At 46.6% G+C, this 24774-nt stretch overlaps 1 protein-coding gene across 1 annotated transcript in view; it reads left to right on the top strand.

Moving 5' to 3' along the window:
* Positions 1–24774, top strand: part of CERS3 (ceramide synthase 3) — a 160713-nt gene that overhangs the window by 85690 nt on the left and 50249 nt on the right. Inside the window, exon 3 of the mRNA XM_082253062.1 lies at positions 23146–23264. Within this exon, the coding sequence (XP_082109188.1) occupies positions 23146–23264 (119 nt within the window). The remainder of the gene's footprint in view (positions 1–23145; positions 23265–24774) is intronic.

Here is a 24774-nt window from a genome sequence, read left to right as displayed (position 1 = left end):
AGTATGATGATAAAGATTAAAGGCCCGTACACACGTAGTGATTGTCGGCCGTAAATATTCGGCCAACGTCCGATCGGCCGATTGTAGGCTTGTTAGTATGATGCTTCCGACAACCGACTGCGACTTTTCGGCCAAACAGAATCTGGTGTGCAGGCTTTAAAATTTTTGTTGGCCATCACCAGAACGGCCGATTGTTCGCCAGTCAGTACAGAATTCGGCCGACAAACAGCAGATTAGCAAGACTGGGCATGCTCAGAAAAGAAAAAACACACGGAAAGTTAACCATCACATGACATCACTTCTGCAGTCGGCTGTTGTTGGCCGACAAAATTCGTGTGCAGTCTTTTGCACTTTTCAACTGACAGGACAGCACCGGACAAAAGACGGCCGATCGTTCGGTCGACAATCGCTACGTGTGTACAGGGCTTAAGGCTCGTTCACATTGGTGCGATGGAAGACATTGCATGTGATTCGCACCGCACTGCTGTGCAATTCACATGAAATGTCTGTGCAATGCCAATTCAGCCATACAGATTGTATGGCTGGATTTGTATCTCATTCGGACCAAACTTGTGCAGGACCCTTTTTTGGTCCGCACCAGAATCGGATCACATAGGTTTTCACACCTATGCGATCCGATTCCTGCCCGAATGGACAGTTCGCACTGCGTTATGCGAATTGATCTGGGGACTGTCAATCACTTTGCATTGACACTCCCAGCTGTTCGCATGTGGCAGTGTGAACTGCCTGCGAGTCAGATGCGATGCAGGAACCCACAGTTGGTTCGCAGGGTTTCCCGCATCGCAACAATGTGAACCGAGCCTAAGAGCCGGTTCACACCAGTGCGGATGCGCTGATCGCATGTAATTCGGAGCGCACTGCTCCTAAATTAAATGCGATCTTATGTGCGGATGCGTGTTCAGCCATACACTTTGTATGGCTGAATTCGCAGCGCATCCGCACCAAACTCGCACATGAGGCATTTTTTGAGCCGCCTCAGAATCGGATCGCACAGTGGTTCACACTTGTGCGATCCGATCCTGTGCGAACTGTCAGATCGCACTGCGATATGCGATCAAACTGGGGGTGTTGTTAACATTTAATTGACACCCCCTGCGTATCGTATATGGCAGTGTGAACTGCCAGATGTGCGGATGCGATGCGGGATCACGCTGCATATTCGCAGCGTTCCTGCATCGCACAAATGTGAACCGAGCCTAAAAGAAGTTCAGTAATTAAAAAAACAAACATACATAAAATAAAATAATTTGGGGTTTGAGTTCCCTGATACTCCTAGATCCTTCCTTTTATCTTTTGCCAATAAAACATACATACTAACCTAAATGCCTGCAGCATTGATCCGATGCAGCATCTGCCCCCCTCCGCTTCTAAAACAGAGAATTGAGCGATCAAAGACCGTTGATCACTCAGTCCTTGGTCATCAGTGAGCAGAGAGTCAGTTACTGTCAGTCCTTGATCTCTGCCCTACCACTCCAGTGCTTACTGGTGCGCCAGGCTGTGCAGGGGCTGGGAGTGGCTGGCTCAAGCTCTCAGCTGCATGATGAGAGGCTAAATCAGCTGCCAGATATTAAAGTCGGGATCCCTCCAGAGTCTGGACCGGGTGAGTGACATCAGCTGACAGTGAACTTTAGCTCGCTGTCAGCTGAATATGGGTCACAGCAGTGCAGAACTTCATACTTTTCCTGTGACCCCCCAGGAACAGTATGGCTAAAAAGCTTTGCCCATACTTCTCCTTTAATACAGACTTACCAGAGACAGCCTGTAGTTTGTTCCACATAATTACTAGTTTTATGTAATCACTGGGCTTACTGGTAAGCTGTGTGCCTTTTTAATGTCTCCCCCCACATGACTAAAATGAACACGAATACCTGAAGTCCAAAAGCATTTACACAACTAACATCTAAGGATGATAATTAAGGCTATTTTAGGTAAAGAAACGTATAATTTATGCCTAACTGCCACTTCTTTTTTGGTTAGAATAAACCTTTCCCCAAAATAAATATTGGGAATTCCATTGCTCCTTCTGAAAATGCTAATGCCCTGGATGATATACCAGCCCACTGACTTCAATGCTCTTTGATTCATGAGTCTGGGACAAGTACCGTACACAGATAAAAAGTTAAATGAACTGGGCTATACTGGGCACTTTCACCCCCTCCCTGCCCAGGCCAATTTTTTTAGCTTTCAGAGCGGTCACGCTTTAAGTGGTCATGCACAGCTGTACTTTATCATTTTTGTTTTTGAGACAGAGCTTCCTTTTTGGGGGTATTTAATCGCCACCGTGTTTTTAATTTATTGCTAAAAAAAAATGAAAAAAGACCAAAACTTTGAGGGAAAAAAAAGTTGCTGTTAGAAAATGTTGTAAATAAGTAATTTTTCTCCTTCGTTGATGTGCGCTGATGAGGCTGCACTGATGGGCACTGATATGCACTGATGAGGGGGTATTAATATGCCGCACTGATAGGCTGCACTTATGGGCACGGATAGACTGCACTGATGAACAGGCACCAATGGGCACTAAAAGGCAGCACTGACTGGTTCGCTGGGCACTGATTGGCATCTGGGCACTAATAGACATCACTGCTGGGAGCTGCCATCACTGCTGGGCACTGACTAGCATCACTGCTCTGAGCACTGTTGGTGCTGCACTGATCATCAGATCTGGGGAAGGGTACAGTAAAATTTTTGAAGCATTAACCACTTAAGCCCCGGAAGATTTTACCCCCTTCCTGACCAGGGGGTATTTTGCGATTCGGCACTGCGTGACTTTAACGGACAATTGCGCGGTCGTGCAACGCCGTACCTAAACAAATTTGACGTCCTTTTTTTCCCACAAACAGAGCTTTCTTTTGGTGGTATTTGATCACCTGTGCGATTTTTTGATCATGCGCTATAAACAAAAAAAGAGCGTCAATTTTGCAAAAATAACAATATTTTCCACATTTTTTTATATGAAATTCCCCCCCCAAAAAAATGTAAAAATCAAAAATTTTTTAACATTGTCGGCCAATTTGTTTTATGCTACATATGTTTGGTAAAAAAAATCGCAAAAAGCGTATTTTGATTGGTTTGCGCAAAAGTTATCGCGTTTACTAACAAAGGGAAAGATTTTTGTCATTTTTGTTGTTTTTTTTTTTACGCGTAATGGCGGCGATCTGCGATTTTTTTTTTTTTTGCGGTACTGCGACATTGCGGCAGACAGATCAGACCCTTGACTGACATTTTTGACACTTTTGGGGGTACCAGTGACATTACTGCAGTAATCAGTGCTATACATATGCACTGTTACTGTAAAAATACACTGGTAGTGAAGGGGTTAACTTTATTTGAGAGGGAGGGGCTGTGTGTGTCCCTAGGGGCGTGATTCTTACTGTGATTGGCTGTGGCTTGAGCTGTAGGAACACTGATCAACGGTCCTACATAGTAGAACCGTATGCTCAGTGTTTCTACACAGGGGAGAATGACAGGCGGCTTGTTTACACTAGCCGCCTGACTTTCTCCCTCTCCCCCGACGATCGCTGAGTGACCGGCGGACATCGGGTCCGCCGGTAACACGCGTGGGGGGGGGGTCCGTGGCGGCGCGCGCTCGCTCCCCAGAGCCTCACAGGCTAGTGACGTTTATATACGTCACTTTGCTTGTGAGGGGCTGACCGCCGCAGTATATCTACTTGCGGCGGTCGGCAAGTGGTTAAAGGTCCCAGTGAGCACAGTGGCCTCCATCATTCGTAAATGGAAGACGTTTAGAATCACCAGGACTCTTCCTATAGCAGTCCGCCTGGCCAAACCGAGCAATGTGGGGAGAAGGGCCTTAGTTGGGGAGGTGCCAAGAACCTGATGGTCATTCTGACAGAGCTCCAGCATTTTTCTGTGGAGAGAGGAGAACTTTCCAGAGGAACAACCATCTCTGCAGCACTCCACCAATCAGGCCTGTATGGTAGAGTGGCCAGACGGAAGCCACTCCTCAGTAAAAGGCACATGACAGCCCGCCTGGAGTTTGCCAAAAGGCGCCTGAAGGACTCTCTGGTAATGAGAAACAAAATTCTCTGGTCTCGTGAAACAAAGATTGAACTCTTTGGCCTGAATGGCAAACATCATGTCTGGAGGAAACCAGGCACCACTCATAACCTGGCCAATACCATCCCTACAAGGAAGCATGGTGATGGCAGCATTAAACTTTGGGGATGCTTTTCAGCGCAGGAACTGGGAGTCTAGTCTGGATCTATGGAAAGATGAATGCATCAATGTACAGAGAAAAGCCTTAATGAAAACCTGATCCACAGCGCTCTGAATCTCAGATTGGGGTGAAGGTTCATCTTCCAACAGGACAACGACCCTAAGCACACAGCCAAGATAACAAAGGAGTGGTTACGGGACAACTCTGTGAATGTCCTTGAGTGGTCCAGCCAGAGTCAAGACTTGAACCCAATTGAACATCTCTGGAGAGATCTAAAAATGGCTTTGCACCGACGCTTCCCATCCAACCTAAAGGGGCTTGAGATGTCCTGCAAAGAAAAATGGGAGAAACTGCCCAAAAATAGGTGTGCCAAGCTTGTAGCATCATACTCAAAAAGACTTGAGGCTGTAATTGGTGCCAAAGGTGCTTCAACAAAGTATTGAGCAAAGGCTGTGAATACTTATGTACATGGGATTTTTTTTTTTTTTCAAGCAGCAGTGACCATCAGAGGAAGAGGACCTCTAGTGGCCTAGAAATGTCACTTCTTTCTGTTGGTGACAGAAGTGTCTTGTTTATCTAAGCATGGTATACTGGTGATTGGACTCATGGTTTAACAGCACCACCAATGGGGAGGCACATTGGATGCTGGAGGAAACCTGACCAATGACACACAGGCTTTTGGTACTGTCCCAGGGGTTGGCACAGAGAGTTGTGCATTATGGGACAGGGTATAAAAAGCCACAGGCACATGAGATAGAGATTTTGGCGGGAAAGCAGAGTCCCAGAAGGAGGGCGGCGGATGCAGTTGATGGTGGTCACAGGCAGTCGGCCTGGTGTACCGGTGGTGTGAGGCTGAACCCAGAAGTCCAGGAAAGCTGACTGCAAGAGTCGGGGCACTGCAAGAATCTGGAACAACAGTATCGTGAGTACAGAGGATCTTGCCCAGGAAAGGGACCACTCCGGGTAGTGCAGTCAGTGGATGGGTGTCGGCTAGCCCAGAGAGAAAAGGGGGTACTAGGGGAGTACCCTGAAGAGAAATACTATAGGAACACTTATCTCCTCTTCATTCAAGTGGCAGGATGAAGTAGCGGCCTTGCCGCATTCTCAAGTTAGAAGTCCTCAGCTTGTTACAGTTGGAGTATCCCACTCATCCCTTCTCCCATCCCAATTTCCATAAAACCAAAAAAACAACATCCCCTGGACTGATCTTTGACTGATACAAGAACTTAAAGTGTTACGTTTCTGCAAACAGTTGCTACGGGTAACCCAGGGGAATCCCTAAAGTGTAATATCCAGCAGCCCTCTAGGGGGCAGTGCAACATATACTTATCTTTATTTGATCAACTTTATTGCTATCACAAGGTATGGACAACATCCCTTGTGAAAGCATGGGTCTTGATAGGTCCTCTTTATGGAGATCTCTCCTCTGGGCTCCAGTGCAGCCGATTTATACACAGATCAGTCTGATCGGCTGCTTCCCTGGCCAGTAACGGCCAGGTAAACAAAGAATCAAAACCGGAAGTGACAAAACCCTTGCTTCCGGTTTCCAGAGTCACAGAGAGAGAGGAACAACTTCCGTTCCCCTGTTTCTTGAATCACTTCTGGTAAAGAGGGAACTGCTGGCTGAAACCTTTGACACCGGGAGGATGCGTGCAGGTGCAGGCATCATCCCGGTATAACCACCTAAACCCAAGGACGTCATACGGTCGGGAAGTGGTTAATTACAGAAAGTGACATTTGGTATTTTAGACCAAGGACAGGGGAGAGTTTCCAATAAGGAAGTGACTGCTTGGGCTTCAACAACATGGTGGCCTTGGGCAAGAAGCCATGTTGGAGGCAATTTACAGTGCACACTCATTGTGGCAGCATAAATTTTAGTGTCGGTTCACACCATGGCGATCCGACTTCGGGGGCGACCTGTGAAGTCGCGTGCACCGCGACTTGGGCGCGACTTGCATGAACTTCACATAATGGAAGTCAATGCAAGTCGCTCCGATGTCGCCCCGAAGTAGTACAGGAACTATTTTCTAAGTCGGAGCGACTTGAGTCGCTCCTATTAGAACGGTTCCTGTAGCATAGAATGGACCGCGACTTGTCAGGCTGACCAGTCGCCTGACAAGTCGCGGTAGTGTGAACCGGGACTTAATGTGGAGTGCATGTTCTTTTAAATGTTAAAGAACAATAATTGTAATCAAACGGTTATGAGTAAAGTTCCGCTTTTTTTTTTTTTTTTTTTATAATTCAGTAGCTTTAGCAATAACGACAGAAACAATATCACAATTGTTTAGAAACTGTTATGTTTTTTCCCCCATGTAAGTATTGCCACAACTACCGCGTTGTATTAAAACAGAGCAGTGATATGCGGCAGAGCTTCCTCATCTGGTTTTCTTAACATTTGAAGTACAGTGAAAGGCTATTTACTTTGATTCGGACTGTAAAGTTGTGGTAGGAAGCGATCGCTTTAGTTGAAAGTTGTGCATGATTGCGAAACTATCTGTACCCATTGCAGTTCCTGTGTTCCTGTATGTGCAAACAGTCACTTTGTCACACCATATTAGCAAGGCCTAAATGAACTCAGTGACCAGTTTCAGGTGGCATTAGTAACATACAATACATTCTTAGTTTACTTTGAATTCATGTGAGAGTCCGAGGTTTTCTAGATTAGTCTGGGATCCTCTAGCAATCTCTATGTATGCTAAAGTCCATTATTTTTATCCTACTAATATGTTGGGGCCTTTTAAAGTAATATTGAAGACATGCATTTAATCCTTTTGGGCTGGGGATTTTTTTTCCCCATGTCTGCATGTATGCTGAAATGCGTATTTTAGGCCTGACAGTTGTAGAAAATCCTCAAAACATTATGAGGGGAATATACTAAAACTGGAGCAATTGTGCATAGTAACCAATACGATTCTAGCTTTAGTCTGCTCAGTAAGAGCCCATTCACACAGGGGCGACACGACTTGCCGGGGTGACCTGTGAAGTCGCGGTGCATAGCGTGCACCGCGACCTCGGCGCGACATGCACGGACTTCATATCATTGAAGTCAATGCAAGTCGCCTCCAGGTCGCCCCAAAGTAATACAGGACCCTTTTTCTAAGTCGGAGCGACTTGTGTCACTCCTATTAGAACGGGTCCTGTGCTAATCAATGGCAGGTGACCCGCCGCGACTTGTCAGGCGACCAAGTCATCTGTGATTGGACGCAGCTGATCACATGGTAATGGGCTGCTGTGATTGGCCCTTTACCCTGATCTGTGATCAGCTGTGTCCAAAGGCTTTGTAACACCAGCCAACAGTGGGCTTTAGCCGGCTGTTGACTGATTCTAGGTCACAGAGGAGAACAAGCTGCAACATGTGGGCGGCTGCATGTCAGTTTTCATGTAAGCCAGGGGTCTTCAAACTATGGCCCTCCAGTTGTTCAGAAACTACATTTCCCATCATGCCTGGTCATGTCTGTGAATGTCAGAGTTTTACTATGCTTCATGGGATGTGTAGTTCTGCAACAGCTAGAGGGCCGTAATTTGAGGATCCCTGATGTAAGCAGTCCAGAGTAGTGATCGACCGATATCGGTTTTTCGTTGCCAATACCGATATTTTGGCCAATGCATATCGGTATCGGCTGATATTTTTGTACATTTAAAAAACATTTTTTTTATTATTATTTCTCTAGCGCTCATCGACAGACGTAGTCCTCGGTGATACACCACCTTCGGGTTATGTTACCTCCGCAGGAGCAGGACTAGACAGGAAATTAAAAAGCTCTGGCCACACCCTAGGGGCAGTCCCAGAGGGTATATCCTCTCTCTCTCTGCCTCAGCAAATCAGTTATTTTCTGTCTAGTTAGGAGTAAGGACCTAGACACCTTGCTGGGATCTTAGGTCCTGGCAAGAATTTTTTCTTAAAGGATTTTTTTAGACAGCTTTTTTCTCCAGTGTTCCTGTGAGATCTTCAAGCAAGAAAGCTGAACTGGGCGACGGGCTGGATGTTGAGATCCGGTGGTCACCCCAGTTCAGCCTACGAGCGCGTGCAGGCCATAGCTCCGCGCTGGGTCGGCCGCAACAAAGTCCCATTAAAGGACTGTCCACGCGAGTTAAACGTCTCGCCGAAACGCCAAAGACCATGAGTCACGGCGTCCGTATCGGTCGACAGCCCTCCCGCCCCGGTGGAGAGGGGTACTGTCAGGAGTTGGTGCCCGCCTGGTTCCGGTATGGTGAGTAGTATGTTCCCCCTTTTTCCCTGACGGGTTTTGTGGTGAACGCGGGCCCCTCTCTGTATGGTAAGAAAGAGTTTCTTTCTATCCTATAACATGTCACAAATCCTCCTACTTTGAGTGTGATTTATGTGTGCAAAAGCCAGGAGGCTTGGCTTGGGAGCTAACAATCTATTGTATACATGTTTTAAAGATGTAATCTGTGGCATTCTGGGAATCTTATGGGTTAAGTATAAGCTACCTACCAGTCAGAAGCCACGGACATGTAGACTGCCTTCCAAATCAGATCTCCAGCTATTAGCAGGCCTCCCGAACGGCCACGCGGTCCGCCAGGGCCGGTACCGCCAACCACGCCATATCCCCATGCAGAGAGAGTGTTGTGTGCCCTGCAGCACACCGCTATTCAGTTTAGGCCGCCGCCATTTTTTTTGCTGGATCGCACGAGCCGCCATTTTGGCGTAGCCTCGTGTCTCCAGCATGGGGGCGGCCATGTTTGAGGTGATCCTACACCTCGTGGAGCTTGGGGGAGGCGCCGGAAGGCGTGCAGAGGGGCGGAGCCGCCTCCTTTCTTCCTGGGCAGCCAGCCAAAAGACTTCCTGTTTGTCAAGACAGCGCTGTAAGCTGTTGCAGTTTAACTCTGAGCATCAAGTGGTGAGCCTGGGGGTCTATCTCTCTCTCTCTCGATCGATAGGGATCCCTAAGCAGGTAACACTAAGGGGCTTTTTTTGTGGCGCTGGGGGTCAGAAAAGAAAAAAAAAAAAAAAAGTTTTTTCTTTACTTTTGAATTATATTATCCAGGAAGTAACTGGAGTTATTATGGACCCTGCCACACATATTCCCCCACCTGTTTCCCTCGAGGGGGCCTCGGGACCCGCCGGTGCACAGAGTATAGAGTCATTTACAGCAATTTTGGAGTCTATGGTGGCTCGGGTGGAGGCGGCCTGTCAGGGACGGGGGTCAAGGAAGCGACCCCCGCCTACCCCTATACCATCTGACACCTCTGACTCAGATTCAGAGATGGTCACGGCAGTTGCAGGTTCCTCTGCAAGGGCTGTTATCCCAGGTAAAGCCCCCTCAGACAGTGAGGAGGACGCTTCTTCTCTTGCTATAATTCAGGAAGAAGCATTGGTGGACGCACTAGTTGTGGCAGTGCAAGAAACCTTAAAACTTGAGGCTTTACCGGCAGAGGCAACTGAAACAGAGAGGCCTTTTGGGACTAATAAGCCCATCAAGACGGCGAAGGCTTTTCCTGTACCTAAATGTTTTGGTAATCAGATTAAAGGAGAATGGGAGCATTCTAAACGTACCTTTACTATTTCCAAGCGTATTGCTAGACGCTATCCGTTTGAGGAATCCATCATTAAGAAATGGACGGTACCACCAGTCGTGGATCCGCCTATTTCCAGGCTGAATAAAGCCACGGTTATTCCAGTGGAGGACACTTCGTCCTTTAAGGATCCGGTGGATCGAAAGATAGAAGCAGAGTCCCGCACTATCTTTTCTCTGATAGGGTCAGCATTTAGACCAGTAATCGTTATTGGTCTAGTTTCCCAGACACTTACGGAATGGGCGAAAATGGTACGCCAAGATCTTAGGGGAAAAGATATTCCCCAGGAGACATCTGATTTGATGGAACAGATCATACAAGGGCTACGGTTTATCTGTGACGCAGCCTTGGACACTACTCCCCTATTAGGGCATGCATCTAAGTTAGCAGTGATCCTCAGATGTGTGCTGTGGTTAAAATGCTGGTCAGCTGACCTAGGTTCCAAAAAGACCTTGACCAATCTCCCCTTTCAGGGGAATCGTCTATTTGGAGCCAACCTAGATGAAATCATTAAGGATGCCACTGGGGGCAAGAGCACTTTTTTGCCACAGGCTGCAAAAGCTAAGGGACCTCGCAACAAGCGAGGACCTTTCTTTACCGCCCATAAAGGGCGCCCGGCTGGTACTAGCGGGAAAGGCAAGACTCCTCCAGGAGGGTTCAAGAAGGGGACCAACCCAGCCAAACCCGAAGCAAAGGAGTACACAGCCTGAAGGTGCGCCCCCACCCGGTTTCAGGGTGGGGGGACGTTTTCACCGGTATTCAGGACATTAGATCGAGCATCAACCACTACTACCGGTGCGATTCTTCCCTTCCAACATTTAAGTACCACAGGTAGCGGTAGTTACCGTTCCCTGAAAAGATCTTTTCCTTTACCTTTTCCTAAGATTAGTCCCGATACCTCACAGGAATCGGATCTGGTTGACCAGATAGGCCAAGTAGCCTCTAGTCGGGTGACTTCGGTCCCTGAGGTTCAACCAGAAAAGATCACCTTTCCTGATAACTATCAGGTATCTGATAAATGTGTGGGAACAGAAAACGACCAGACTTTCTCGGATGGTCGGGGCCAGATAGCTCTAGGGACGCCTGGTTCAGATCCAATCAGCGCCAGTGGTCCTAGAAATTCTAGGCTGGCCTCCTCAAGCCGGCCTGGCCGACTTGGACATGTTAGTCGCAGACGTTCCGTGGGAACTTCGTCTCAGGGAGTGTCTGTGGTCTCAAGGACCAATTTACCTTCGTGCTTTACAGTCGCTGGTTTTAATGGCCTGGCCATTGAGATCCAAGTACTGAAGGACAGAGGTTTGTCTACTTCAGTCATTCCTACCCTTATTAAAGCAAGGAAAGCGACTTCCAGCAAAGTCTATTATCACACATGGAAGACTTATATTGCGTGGTGCGAATCTTTAGGATTTCCTCCACGTACCTATTCGGTGACTCGTATATTGGCCTTTTTGCAACAAGGGGTTGAGCAGAAGCTAGCCTTGAGCACCATCAAGGGTCAAGTTTCAGCATTAGCAATCTTCTTTCAGAAGCCTTTAGCTACCAAATCCTTGGTGCGGAATTTCATCCAGGGGGTGCGGCACCTGGCTCCTCCAGTCCGCGCGCCCTTACCGCCCTGGGATCTTAATTTGGTTTTGTCGGTTCTACAGAAACCTCCCTTTGAAAACATCAGGGAGATTCCCTTGCTTACTTTATCCCAGAAGGTGGCCTTCTTGGTGGCTATTACTTCTGCTCGCAGGGTGTCAGAACTGGCTGCATTATCATGCCAGTCACCATACCTAGTGATTCATAGGGATAAGGTAGTACTTCATCCTAAGCCATCTTTTCTTCCCAAGGTGGTTTCAGATTTTCATCTGAATGAAGATATTGTACTACCTTCCTTGTGTCCTCAGCCCAAGCATCATCGGGAACATGCGTTGCATTCCTTAGATGTGGTTCGGGCAATCAGGGTATACCTGAAAGCTACGGAATCATTCCGTAAGACGGATTCACTTTTTGTGATCACGGATGGCCCCAGAAAGGGTTTGCCTGCATCTGCCGCGACCATTGCCAAATGGATTAGACAAACGGTGGTACAGGCTTATTCTATTAAGGGTCAGAGTCCTCCGTTCCCTGTTAGGGCGCACTCCACTCGAGCGCTCAGTACTTCCTGGGCCTTTCGCCATCAGGCGTCAGTGGTCCAGGTATGTAAGGCGGCCACCTGGTCGTCGGTACATACCTTTACAAAATTCTATAAAATTGATGTGACGGCATCGGGGGATGCCTCATTTGGCCGCAAGGTTTTGCAGGCCGCAATTTGAGGAGACCGGTGGTCTACCTCGAGGGTTTTTTTCTGTTTGAAAAAAAAAAAAAAAATTGTTTTCTCTTTTTTTGGTTGAGTCTCATCTTTAAGGATGAGCATTGTAAACTTCTAGTTGGCACCGGTTGGGCCTTCTAGATTGGGATTTGATTTCCATTTTCCCACCCCTCAGTTGTGATACTGCTCTGGGACGTCCCGAAGGTGGTGTATCACCGAGGACTACGTCTGTCGATGAGCGCTAGAGAAAAATGGATTTTTGTAAAATCTTACCGTAAAATCCTTTTCTCTTAGCTCATCGACAGACGTAGTCCCCGCCCCTCTGTTTTGGAGTTGGGTTGGGTTAAATTCTCTAAGCACTGCTTTTTCACATAACTGATTTGCTGAGGCAGAGAGAGAGAGGATATACCCTCTGGGACTGCCCCTAGGGTGTGGCCAGAGCTTTTTAATTTCCTGTCTAGTCCTGCTCCTGCGGAGGTAACATAACCCGAAGGTGGTGTATCACCGAGGACTACGTCTGTCGATGAGCTAAGAGAAAAGGATTTTACGGTAAGATTTTACAAAAATCCATTTTTTTTATTGACAGGTACTGTTGTGGAGGGATCTGGGGGTCCCCAAACCCCTCCTCTGCACTTAAAAGCATTCAAAACACCAAGTTTGGCTGTTTTTGAATGCTGTCATTTTTTTAATCTGGCGCCAGTACCCGGAAGTGATGTCACTCATGAAATCACTTCCAGGTTTTGGCATGGAGACCCGATCAGAGCCGAATGCAGCTTTGATCAGGTCTTCGGTGGCCGTGCAGGCTGGTTGCCTGGATCTCCCGGTGGGACGGGAGACCCGAGCGAGCCGCGGGATGTGGGGAACGTCCCCTCCCACTCCTTGTAATGACAGCCGAGCGCCTTCTCAGCCACATCGGTTGTCATTACAAGACAGCCGACCGTAGGCTATGGACGCCGGTACCGGGGTGATGCCTCTAGCTACAGGCATTACTACGGTACAAACACTTTCCAAAATATCGGCAATATCAGTAACCTCCGGGGCCGATTCTGATATATCGGGAAAAGGGCATATCGGCCCTCTATATAGAGGCTTTGCCGATAATCGGTCGATCCCTAGTCTAGGGGCAGTAAAACTGAGGCTAAACCTCCTGTGTGTGGGGTCGGGGAGGTGACCAGGCTGTATTCTTCATCTGTCATAATGCGAGGTCACCAGCCTAGCTGTAATATCTGGACGTGTACTGGCTGCCTGGACAATATTACTAATCTGTTGACAGATATCACATCTCCTTTATATGCATTTCCACAGAGTAGTTAGCTGTTTGGCTGGAGTCGGGTTTTACATAACATTCAAATCCACTTTAAATGTGCTTGTAGTGTACAGGATTACTTTTAACAGAAAATGAAATAAACATTTGCTACATTTTCATATATAGAATGTTTGATCGCTGAATGATTTGCTTGTGAAAACACACATAGCACACATTGTACAGACATGCAAATCCTTTATATTGTTTCCTGGCACAATGCACACTGTAATCAGGATCCCCGGGGTTGGTATGTGGCTCAAATTCAAAATGAAACCTTCACAGATTTCCAGCAAGTAGTAGCTGTGATTTCAGCTGTGCCCTCTGTGGAATATGATCCACCCTGAAGAAACACTCCAGATGCCACTGGGAATAGTTGAAGTACACTTCAAATGTGTTTCTTAGTTAAACTAATATGGTAAATCCACCCGTCCAGAACACATTCCGGGGGCAATTTTCTTGTGTCAGCTGTGAATAACACTGCCTCATGTCATTCTCTTTGGCTTCCTGGCATCCAATTCTGACCATTATACTAACAGCAGGGCATGCATATTCATTAAAGAGGAATTATCACTTTTTTCTCTATCGTCCATTGACAGACGCAGCTCTAGGCAGTGAAAAAATTCACTGACACGCCTAGAGGGGCTGTCCTTCATGGCATAACCCCAAACACACACTCTGCCACAAGCCAGTTTCTTGCTGCCTAGTGAAGGAGTAGGACCTAGATTTCCTGCTGGGACTTCGGCCTCAGTTTTTTTGTTCTTTTAAGGATGCGTCTGCTGCGACTATATCCAGGTGGATTAGGCAGACGGTTGTCCAGGCTTATTCATTGAAGGGTCAGGTTCCTCCTTTCCCTGTGGCAGCGTGTCCTACCAGAGTGCCTTTTGGGCTTTTCATCATCAGGCCTCTGTTATTCAAGTGTGTAAGGCGGCGACTTGGTTGTCTGTGCACATTTTTACAAAATTCTACAAGGTAGATTTGTTGGCATCTTCGGATGCATCCTTTGGCTGCAGGGTTTTGCAGGCTGCTGTTTAACCTCTTGCCGACCGTCGCAAGTAGATATACTGTGGCGGTCAGCCCCAGCCAGGCAAAGTGACGTATATATACGTCACTAGCCTGTGACCGGTTTGTGAGCCAATAGCAGGCGAGCGCGCGCCCGCCCGCCCCGGCTCGTTCACTGAAGAGTCCACGCGTGTGACCGGCAGACCCGATGTCTGCCGGTCACACTACGATCGTCGGTAGAGCGGGAGAAAGGCGGGCGGCTTATGTAAACAAGCCGCCTGTCATTCTCCTCTGTGTAAAAATAGAGATCAGACGGTTCTGCTATGTAGAACCGTTGATCTCTGTTTTTACAATAGTAGACATGTCCCATCGCACCCTAGGACACACTTAACCCCTCCCTCTCCAATATAGTTAACCCCTTCCCTGCCAGTGTCATTTTTACAGTAACAGTGCATATGTATAGCACTGATTACTGCAGTAATGTCACTGGTAACCCCAAAAGTGTCAAAAATGTCAGTCAGGGGTCCAATCTGTCCACCGCAATGTCGCAGTCCCGCAAAAAAAATCGCAGATCGCCGCCATTACTCGTTTAAAAAAACAAAAATCTTTCCCTTTGTTAGTAAACGCGATAACTTTTGCGCAAACCAATCAAAATACGCTTTTTGCGATTTTTTTTTTTTTTTTACCAAACATAGGTAGCATAAAACAAATTGGCCGAAAATGTTAAAAAATTTTAGATTTTTATATTTTGTTGGGGGGGAATTTCATATAAATTTTTTTTAAAAATATTGTTATTTTTTTTTCAAAATAAATGCTATTTTTTTGTTTATAGCGCAAAAAGTACAAATCGCACAGGTGATCAAATACCACCAAAAGAAAGCTCTGTTTGTGGGAAAAAAGGACGTAAATTTCGTTTGGGTACGGCGTCGCACAACCGCGCAATTGTCAGTTAAAGTCGCACAGCGCCGAATCGCAAAAAGTGGCCCAGACGTAAGACAGCAAAATCCTCCGGTGGTAAAGTGGTTAAGTGACAGGCTGGAGAAGATAGGGCTGCTGGAGGTGGCAGGACGGCGTTCCACCACATTCTGGCTGAATTAAAAAAAAAAAAAAAAAGCCCTGTGTGTGTAATATAAATATATATATATAAAATTATATACTGCGCTACAACTGTGAAGCAAGCACAGTTGCAACGTTGCCCCATTTTCTTGATTGGATCGTTGGTGCTGCCTTCCGAATGTGACGGGGGGGGGGGGGGGTATCATTTTTGTCATGGCTGCAGAGTGTACAGCTCTGAGTGGATGCATGTACTCTTTTAGATGGCCGGTAAAACTATGGCTCAACAGCTGGTTTTTACTCCTGCCCATGTAAACAAGGCCTTAGGTTATTCAGTTCCTGATAGGACAAAATAAATGTAGTAATTTGTCCTATCTTCCTAGGGCCACATTGGGCCCAGCAGCGTTTTCATGCGACAACTCTGCTGCTTACTGAACACAGGAGGTTGCCATTCATAGAATGCTTTGCTCTTTCTCAGTGAATGCAAAGCATTCCCTGATTGGATAATGGAGAGAGCGTTATGTCACCGCCCCTCTCTCCACCTCATCCAATCAGTGATTGCTTTGTATGGGCAGAAGCAGTATGGGAGAAGTATTTGGAATAATTAATAAAAGGTGGTGCCAACCTCCTCGGGTGAAGGGAAAGCAACCGAAAGTATAAAAATAGTAAGTAGTATAATAATCTCGCTAAATCCAGGATTTACTAATCACATGGTGAACTTTATGAATGGTGGTGTCATTTTTTTTTGTTTTTAGGTGGCATAGTAAAGGGCTGAATTCCTTATTAACCAGAAAAAAACTTGCAACAGTTTCCTGTGTTTTTGTGACCTCTGGGCTATTTGTCATGATCAGCTGGCTGCATCAGTTTTCCAAACATCTGTCAGATGTATCACTGCGCTGGTGATAGTATCCCACTTCCAGGAAACACGCAGTCTGCCTTTGCTGATTCTGCAAATGCTAATTTCCTGCCTTTTATGTTAACCCACTCACCTCAGTCCTTTCTGCGTCACTGACACAAAACAAGTATGCTGATTGGGGTTGCACCGTTATATCGGCCGCTGAAAACGATCGGCTGAAAATAGGGTTATCGGCTTTTTGCCGATAGGAAAAAAAAAAGTGGCGATAATGGCATGCTGTGTCCTATTGACTTCAATGCAAAGTCATGTCCTTGAACTTCAATGCAAAATCGCATTCTTGGACCTCAATGCAAAATCGCGTCCTGTTGAGTTCAATGCAGAAACGCCCCCCGTTGACTTTAATGCAGAAACGCCCCCCGTTGACTTTAATGCAGAAACGCCCCCCGTTGACTTTAATGCAGAAACGCCCCCCGTTGACTTTAATGCAGAAACGCCCCCCGTTGACTTTAATGCAGAAACGCCCCCCGTTGACTTTAATGCAGAAACGCCCCCCGTTGACTTTAATGCAGAAACGCCCCCCGTTGACTTTAATGCAGAAACGCCCCCCGTTGACTTTAATGCAGAAACGCCCCCCGTTGACTTTAATGCAGAAACGCCCCCCGTTGACTTTAATGCAGAAACGCCCCCCGTTGACTTTAATGCAGAAACGCCCCCCGTTGACTTTAATGCAGAAACGCCCCCCGTTGACTTTAATGCAGAAACGCCCCCCATTGACTTTAATGCAGAAACGCCCCCCCGTTGACTTCAATGCAGAAACGGCCCCCGTTGACTTCAATGCAGAAACGGCCCCTGTTGACTTCAATGCAGAAACGGCCCCTGTTGACTTCAATGCAGAAACGGCCCCTGTTGACTTCAATGCAGAAACGGTCCCCGTTGACTTCAATGCAGAAACGGTCCCCGTTGACTTCAATGCAGAAACGGCCCCCATTGACTTCAATGCAGAAACGCCCCCGTTGATTTCAATGCAGAAACGCCCCCGTTGATTTCAATGCAGAAACGGCCCCCGTTGACTTCAATGCAGAAACGCCCCCGGTAACTTCAATGCAGAAACGGCCCCTGTTGACTTCAATGCAGAAACGCCCCCTATTGACTTCAAAGAAAAAATTCCCCCCATTGACTTTAATGCGGAAACGCCCCCCCCATTGACTTTAATGCGGAAACACCCCCCATTGACTTTAATGCAGAAACGCCCCCCCCCCCCCCCCAATTGACTTTAACGCAGAAACGCGCCCGATTGACTTTAGTGCAAAATCGTGACAGGATTGATAAATTTTGGGCTTAGAATGGATGTAGAGCAGAGAAGACTGCAGACAGTTGTCTTCTTTATCTAGAGCACAAAGTGTAATTTCTGTCTGCTGCTTTGTTCATCGGCTATCTGCATGAGTCACGTCTGACAAGTTTACCTTACAGTAAGACAAAGATGGTGAGGGGGGGGGGGGGGGGCTCCAACACACAGCCTGTGATTGACCGCTTCAGCTCTGCCCCTGTGTGCGTTGGGGGGGGGGGGGTGTCTCTTACTTCCATTCAGCTCTCCTCACTGAGTTCTGCAGTGTGTAATTTCAGCTACCTGCCCCCTTTTTCTCACAGGACAGACAAGATTAATAAATTCTCTGCATTAAATGGCTATAGAGAAGAGAATGATGCAGATAAACAGGTACAACGTATATAGGAGGATTTGTTTCATATGTGTGTATCACCTGAGGCCAGTCACTTCACTGAGTATATGTACCCACATAGCAAGGATAACTTGCCATAAATGTGTGTCAGTGTTGAATTGTAAGTCTGTTAACTTGCTGCACATTTCCACTGGCAAGTTATATTCTTGCAGAGCACTGGAAGTTTTAGTTGACACTTTTCCAATTTGTAGAAAATTTGCGTGGCAAGTCTCTCTAGCAAGTTCAAAGTTGCAGTGGTGAGTCTACAGCAAGAGCTCTGCAAGTCTACAGCATGGAAACTGTCACAGTGACCCCCTGTGGTGGGAGGACTATTGCACAACATACCTGAACCAGAACTTGCAGAATGTTTGCAAAGAAAGTTGATCTGGAGTCATGCAATGAGGAATTGCTGCAATTGTGGAACAAACTTGTGAAGCCTGGCAAGTCTAGTAATAGCTTAGCAAGTCCTTTTCAAACTTGGAGGGAGACAACAGGAAGTGAGGAGAAATCTAACAGTAGGAAGGGAAATTCACTCCTTTAACCACTTGCCGACCGCCGCACGACTATTGCGTCGGTCAGCCCCTCACAGGCAGAGTGACGTAGATCTACGTCGCTTGCCTGTGGGGGTCTCTGCAAGCGAGCGCGCGCGTGCTGCCGGAGGCGCGCTCCCGCACACCCCCCCCCCGCGCGCGTGTGCCCGGCGGACCCGATCGTCCCCCGGTCACTCACGATCGTCGGTGGAGAGGGAGAAAGGCAGGCGGCTAATGTAAACAAGCCTCCTGTCATTCTCCCCGGTGTATGAATGATGATCATACGGTTCTACATACCCTTGATCACTGTTCATACATCTCAAGCCACAGCCAATCACAGTTAGAATCACGCCCCTAGGGACACACACAGCCCCTCCCTCTCAAAGTTAACCCCTTCACTGCCAGTGTAATTTTACAGTAACAGTGCATATGTATAGCACTGATTACTGTAGTAATGTCACTGGTACCCCCAAAAGTGTCAAAAATGTCATTCAAGGGTCCGATCTGTCCGCCGCAATGTCGCAGTACCGCAAAAATAATCGCAGATCGCCGCCATTACGCGTTAAAAAAAAAACAACAAAAATCTTTCCCTTTGTTAGTAAACGCGATAACTTTTGCGCAAACCAATCAAAATACACTTTTTGCGATTTTTTTTTTTTTTTTTTTACCAAACATAGGTAGCATAAAACAAATTGGCCGAAAATGTTAAAAAATTTTGATTTTTACATTTTTTTTGGGGGGGGGGGGGGAATTTCATATAAAAAAATGTGAAAAATATTGTTATTTTTGCAAAATTGACGCTCTTTTTTTTGTTTATAGCGCATGATCAAAAAATCGCACAGGTGATCAAATACCACCAAAAGAAAGCTCTGTTTGTGGGAAAAAAGGGACGTCAAATTAGTTTGGGTACAGTGGCTCAGGACCGCGCAATTGTCCGTTAAAGTCACACAGTGCCGAATCGCAAAATAGGCCCTGGTCAGGAAGGGGGTAAAATCTTCCGGGGCTTAAGTGGTTAAGGCTACGTTCAAATGGGGGCGTAGCGGATCATGGGCAGAATCACCGCTAATATAACTTTTTTGTGGTAAAATTAGGGGCCTCGGCTTATATTCGGGTCGACATATACTCGAGTATATACGGTAATATAATTTATTACAGATATTTACACTGATCAGCCATTACATTATGACCACCCACCTAATAGTGAGTGAAGACTGAGTAGGCCCTCCTTTGGCTGCCAAAACAGCCCTGACCCATCTAGGCATGTACACTACTAGACCTCTGAAGGTATGCTTTTGTATCTTGCACCAAGCCATCAGTAGCAGATCCTTTAAAATGGTTGTAACCCTAAAAAAATAAAAAATTCTGTTTCTTTAAGCACTTGGTGCCCATGCTATAGCCGAAAAACAGCTACCGTAGGGGCTTAAAATGCCGGGAGGGCGTACAAGGACGTCCACTCTTCTCGCTCGACCCCTGTCCTTGAGACTCAGCTGATCACTGATTGAGGTAAAGGGCCAATCACCGCAGGCCCTGTACCACGTGTTCCGCTGTCAGCCAATGAAAACTGATTGTGGAAGTAAACAGAAGCCGGCTATCGTTTTTCTTTTCAGCATGAAGAAAAGAAGAAAGCCGTTCTCTTAGAATCCGGTCCCCTTATTGCCCGCCAGTGCTGCTAATCAGTGCCCACTATTGCTGCTAATCAGTGCCATCTATCAGTGCCAATTGGTGCCCATTACTGCCTCATCATCAGTGTCCCTTATTAGTGCTGCCTATCAGTTCCACCTATCAGTGCCCATCAGTGAAGTAGAAAAATTACCGGTTTGCAAAATTTTATAACAAAATGTTTTTCAAACTTTTTGGTCTTTTTTTGTTTCTGTAGCAAAAAAAATAATTAAAAACCCAGCGGTGATTAAATACCACCAAAAGAAAGCTCTATTTATGTGAAAAAAATTAAAGAAATTATTATTTTTTTTTTTTTTTTTTTTTTGCAGGTACCATAGAAAATAAAATGGTGGTCGTTGCAATATTTTTTGTCACCATTTGCGCAGCGGTCTTTCAACCCAATTTTTTGGGAAAAAATACACTTTAATGAATTAAATAAAAAAAACAAAAAAAAAAGAACAAAACCGTAAAGTTAGCCCAATTTTTTGATATAATGTTAAAGATGATGTTACACTGAGTAAATAGATACCTAACTTGTCAAGCTTTAAAATTGCGCACACTTGTAGAATGACGACAGACAATGGTACTTAAAAATCTCTATGGACGACGCTTTAAAAAATTTTTTACAGGTTACATGTTTAGAGTTACAAAGGAGGTCCTGTGCTAGAATCATTGCTCTCGCTCTAACGATCGTGGCGATACCTTACATGTGTGGTTTGAACACTTTTTGCATATGCGGGAGCAAATTACGTATAAGAAGGGGGGGCTTAAAAAATTTTTTCTTTTTTTTTTTTTTTTTAGCCCCCGTTCACACTAAGGCGACCTGTGAGGCGACCTGGTCGCCTCACAGGTCGCCGTAGGTCGCCTCCCATAGGGAAGCTGCGGACCCGTTCTAATAGGAGCGGCACAAGTCGCTCCGACTTAGAAAAAGGGTCCGGAGCTTCTTTGGGGCGACCAGGAGGCGACCGCCATAGACTTCAATGTTATGAAGTCCGTGGCGGCCGCTCCGAGGTCAGATCGCTTGCATGTGAATGGGGGCTTACACTGTCCCTTTATTTTTTAAATACTTTTAGTTCTATTACAAGGAATGTAAACATCCCTTGTAATAGAAATAAGCATGGCCGTTCCTTTTTTGTTGAGTGATATGGGCTCGAGAAGACCCCAGATCTCTCATTTAGTCTTAAAAGCAAAAGAAAAAAAAAATGTTTTTGACACAAAAAAAAAAAATCATGTCTGTAAGCCCGAGAACTGAAAGTGACGTTGAAGGTCTCTCCGGTCCTCGAAGGGCATAGAGCTATCTCGCCCTCACTCGGGTTCCTGCCTAGCCATCGGCCACATCGGATTGGTTCCGGGCTTACTGGCGGCTCCTGGAATTGACCGGGAATCGGTGGGAAGGGGGGGGCACCTCTTCCACCGCCTATAAAAGTGCTCCCATGACGAATCCCCAGCTGGGTTCACTTTTACCCGAAAGCCGGCCGCCTAAGGACAAAAAATGATACTGGGGTTATGGCAGCTAGCTGCGACCTAAAAAAGCTGTGAATAAAACCTGACACGGGTTTTAATCCCTCTCCACTCTATCCAAAACAAAAAAATGTGTTGCCTTTAGTTGTACTTTAATGTATTTCAGATATTCCTATAGACTTGAGCACATTCAGCGCAGTCCCTGCAATGTCGGGGTGTCCCTACCACAGCCATAAAGATTACATACTCAAGCACTGATTGGGTCACAGGTAGGGATGCAACGATCCGATTTTAGGATCGGATATCGGCACTGATACTGCCAAAATAGCTGGATCGGGGGATCGGTAAAATTAACCAATCCACAGGTCGATCCGGTTTTGCTGAGTTCCGGCTCAGACATCCCTTCCTTGGTGTAGTAGTAGTATGGGATGGGAGCCGCTACTTCCTGTATAGGTCCGGCTCACAGGCGGAGTGATATCAGAGGCACTCCGCCTGTGAATGGAGGAGCCGTACACATGAAGCAGCGGCTTTGCTCTTTACTGCAGCCGCATGCATATTGTGTATGTGTGTAGTTCCAGATAGGTATCGGCAGATACACAATGCCAGGTATCGGTACTAGAAAAGTCGGAACGGTGCACTCCTAGTCATAGGCTATGTCACCTGGCAGTATGGCTGTGGGGAGTGGGAGTAAACTGAAGTATCAGGAGGAAATCAGGAGGCAATGCCAAGCCGCTGCAAGCAAAGCCAATAGAATACTGGGATGTATAAAAAAAGGGGATTCACTCCAGAAATAAAGAGATTATTCTCCCTCTCTACAAGACTCTGGTCCGGCCACATCTGGAGTATGCTGTCCAGTTCTGGGCACCGGTCCTCAGGAAGGATGTGCTGGAACTGGAAAGAGTCCAGAGAAGGGCAACAAAAATAATTAGGGGAATGGAGGGCATCCGCTATGAGGAAAGACTACAAGCACTGAACTTATTCTCTCTGGAGAAGAGACGATTGAGGGGGGATATGATATCAATGTACAAATATTGTACTGGCGACCCTAGCATAAGGAACAAACTATTTAGAGAAAGGAGATACAATAAGACACGTGGCCACTCACTAAAACTAGAGGAAAGGCGGTTTAACCTTAAAGTGCGTAAGGGGTTCTTCACTGTAAGAGCGGTAAGGATGTGGAATTCTCTTCCACAAGCAGTGGTATCAGCAGGGAGCATTGATAGTTTCAAAAAACTATTAGATGGGCACCTTAGAGACCACAACATACAGGGGTATACAATGTACAACATACAGGGGTATACAATGTACAACATACAGGGGTATACAATGTACAACATACAGGGGTATACAATGTACAACATACAGGGGTATACAATGTACGGTTAACAGCAAACACACACACACACATCATAGGTTGAACTGGATGGACGGATGTCTTTTTTCAACCTCACTAACTATGTAACTATGTAAAATCCACATAAACAACAGAAAAACAGATCATGTGAGTGCCATGTAAGTAACTGTAGCTTCACTTTTATAGGCGGACGTATATGGCTTGTCAAAGAAGATCAACCGTTCAATATTGCATGTGGAGCGATGGTTCAAGAGGAGACGGAATCAGGACCGGCCTGCTGTGATGAAGAAATTTCAGGAATCCTGGTAAGAAAAAAAGCCAGTCGAAGCTCTGAATGGGATTCTGCAACAAGAAAAGGATGCTGGAAGAAGCACTGTGATTACACTAAGGCAGGGGTGCTCACCCTGTGGCCCACAAAGCCCTTTGATGTGGCCCTTGGCCTCATACCAGGGAAGCGCACTTCTATTTTATCCTGCGGGTTTGATGCGCTTTCTGAAAGCACACTAAAACTTCTGAATGCAGGTGTTAGTAGAAAGTGCGGTACACGTGCAAAATATAATACAAGTGTATGGCAAAGCAGTGCAGGTATGCCGCAGCACATGATTGTGAGAGCAGCCTTATGGGGGGCTCAGGACAGTAAGGGCTTGTTTACTGATGTAGCGTCAGGGGTCCCTATGGTGACCCTGGACCCATGCTCCAGGGAGCCCTATGCGACCTCCCTGTCACATTCTGTTTTACACATGCACAGGAGAGTTGGCATATACGGGAACTGATCTTCCTTTTCCTCCTGCAACTGCTGAAAGCCGGCTTCCCCTCCTCTCCCTCCCACTGGCATTCAGCAGCTGCAGGAGGAAGATGTTCATTATGCTATTCAAAATAAAAAAGTCTAAATTTGGAATCATTTTGTTACATTGTGGCCCTCGACCGGTTACCAAATCACTTAAGTGGCCCTCGCTCTTCAAAAGGTTGAGCACTTCTGCACTAAGGGGTCTATTTTTATTAAAAAAATAAAAATAAATGAGCTGTGCAAATGCCTCACGGATTCCCAGCCTTCATGAGCAATCACCATAAGGCTCAGTTCACACTGCTATGATGGCAAAGCCGTACAACTTTGCCTGTGGCTTTGCCCTGCGACTTCTTTCCGGCTTTGTTGCATTTAGGAGCCTGTCTATAGGCTGAAATCGCACCCAAGTCAGATCAAAGTAGTGCAGGAACCTTTTGTAAAGTCGGAGCTACTTGTGTAGGATCAGTTAAGATGGCTCTCATAGGGAAACATTGAATATGGCAAGTCATGTGACTTGGGGTCTTACAATTCGGATCCTGTGTCCTAGCAGTGTGAACCGAGCTTAAGCCCCTGTTCACGCCAGTGCGACTTGTCATGCGATTTGGACCTGACAAGTCGCACCCTGTTGTTGGCAATGGAACTGTTCAAAACGGTGTGATGCAGACTTTACAGTGCCGCACCTATTTGGAAAATAAAAGGTTCCTGCACTATTTTTTTTTAATTTTAGGTGCGACTTGCATAGATATCTGTGCGTGAAGTCGCACAGATGTCAGCCAAGTCGCACTCACCTGCTTCTTTGGAATCGTGCGACTTTTCAAAGTCGGATTCGGTATAAATGGGGTCTAAGGCCCCTTTGACACGGGTTCACCGCCCGACGGAGTCCGTTCTGCTCAATGGGGGATCGATCCCGCTGATCCCCGCTGAGCAGGCATATGACAGCTCCATCTCCGCTCTGTGTGCAGAGACAGAGCTGTCAGATCCCCGCTGTCCTCTATGGGGAGATCGGATGAGAACGGACCGCCTCTCCGTTC

The sequence above is a fragment of the Pelophylax lessonae genome, assembly GCF_965119305.1.
Source record: "Pelophylax lessonae genome assembly, chromosome: 4".
Taxonomy (NCBI): Eukaryota; Metazoa; Chordata; class Amphibia; order Anura; family Ranidae; genus Pelophylax; species Pelophylax lessonae.
The sequence above is the reverse complement of the archived record's forward strand: the minus strand, read 5'-3'. Positions and strand labels throughout refer to the sequence as shown.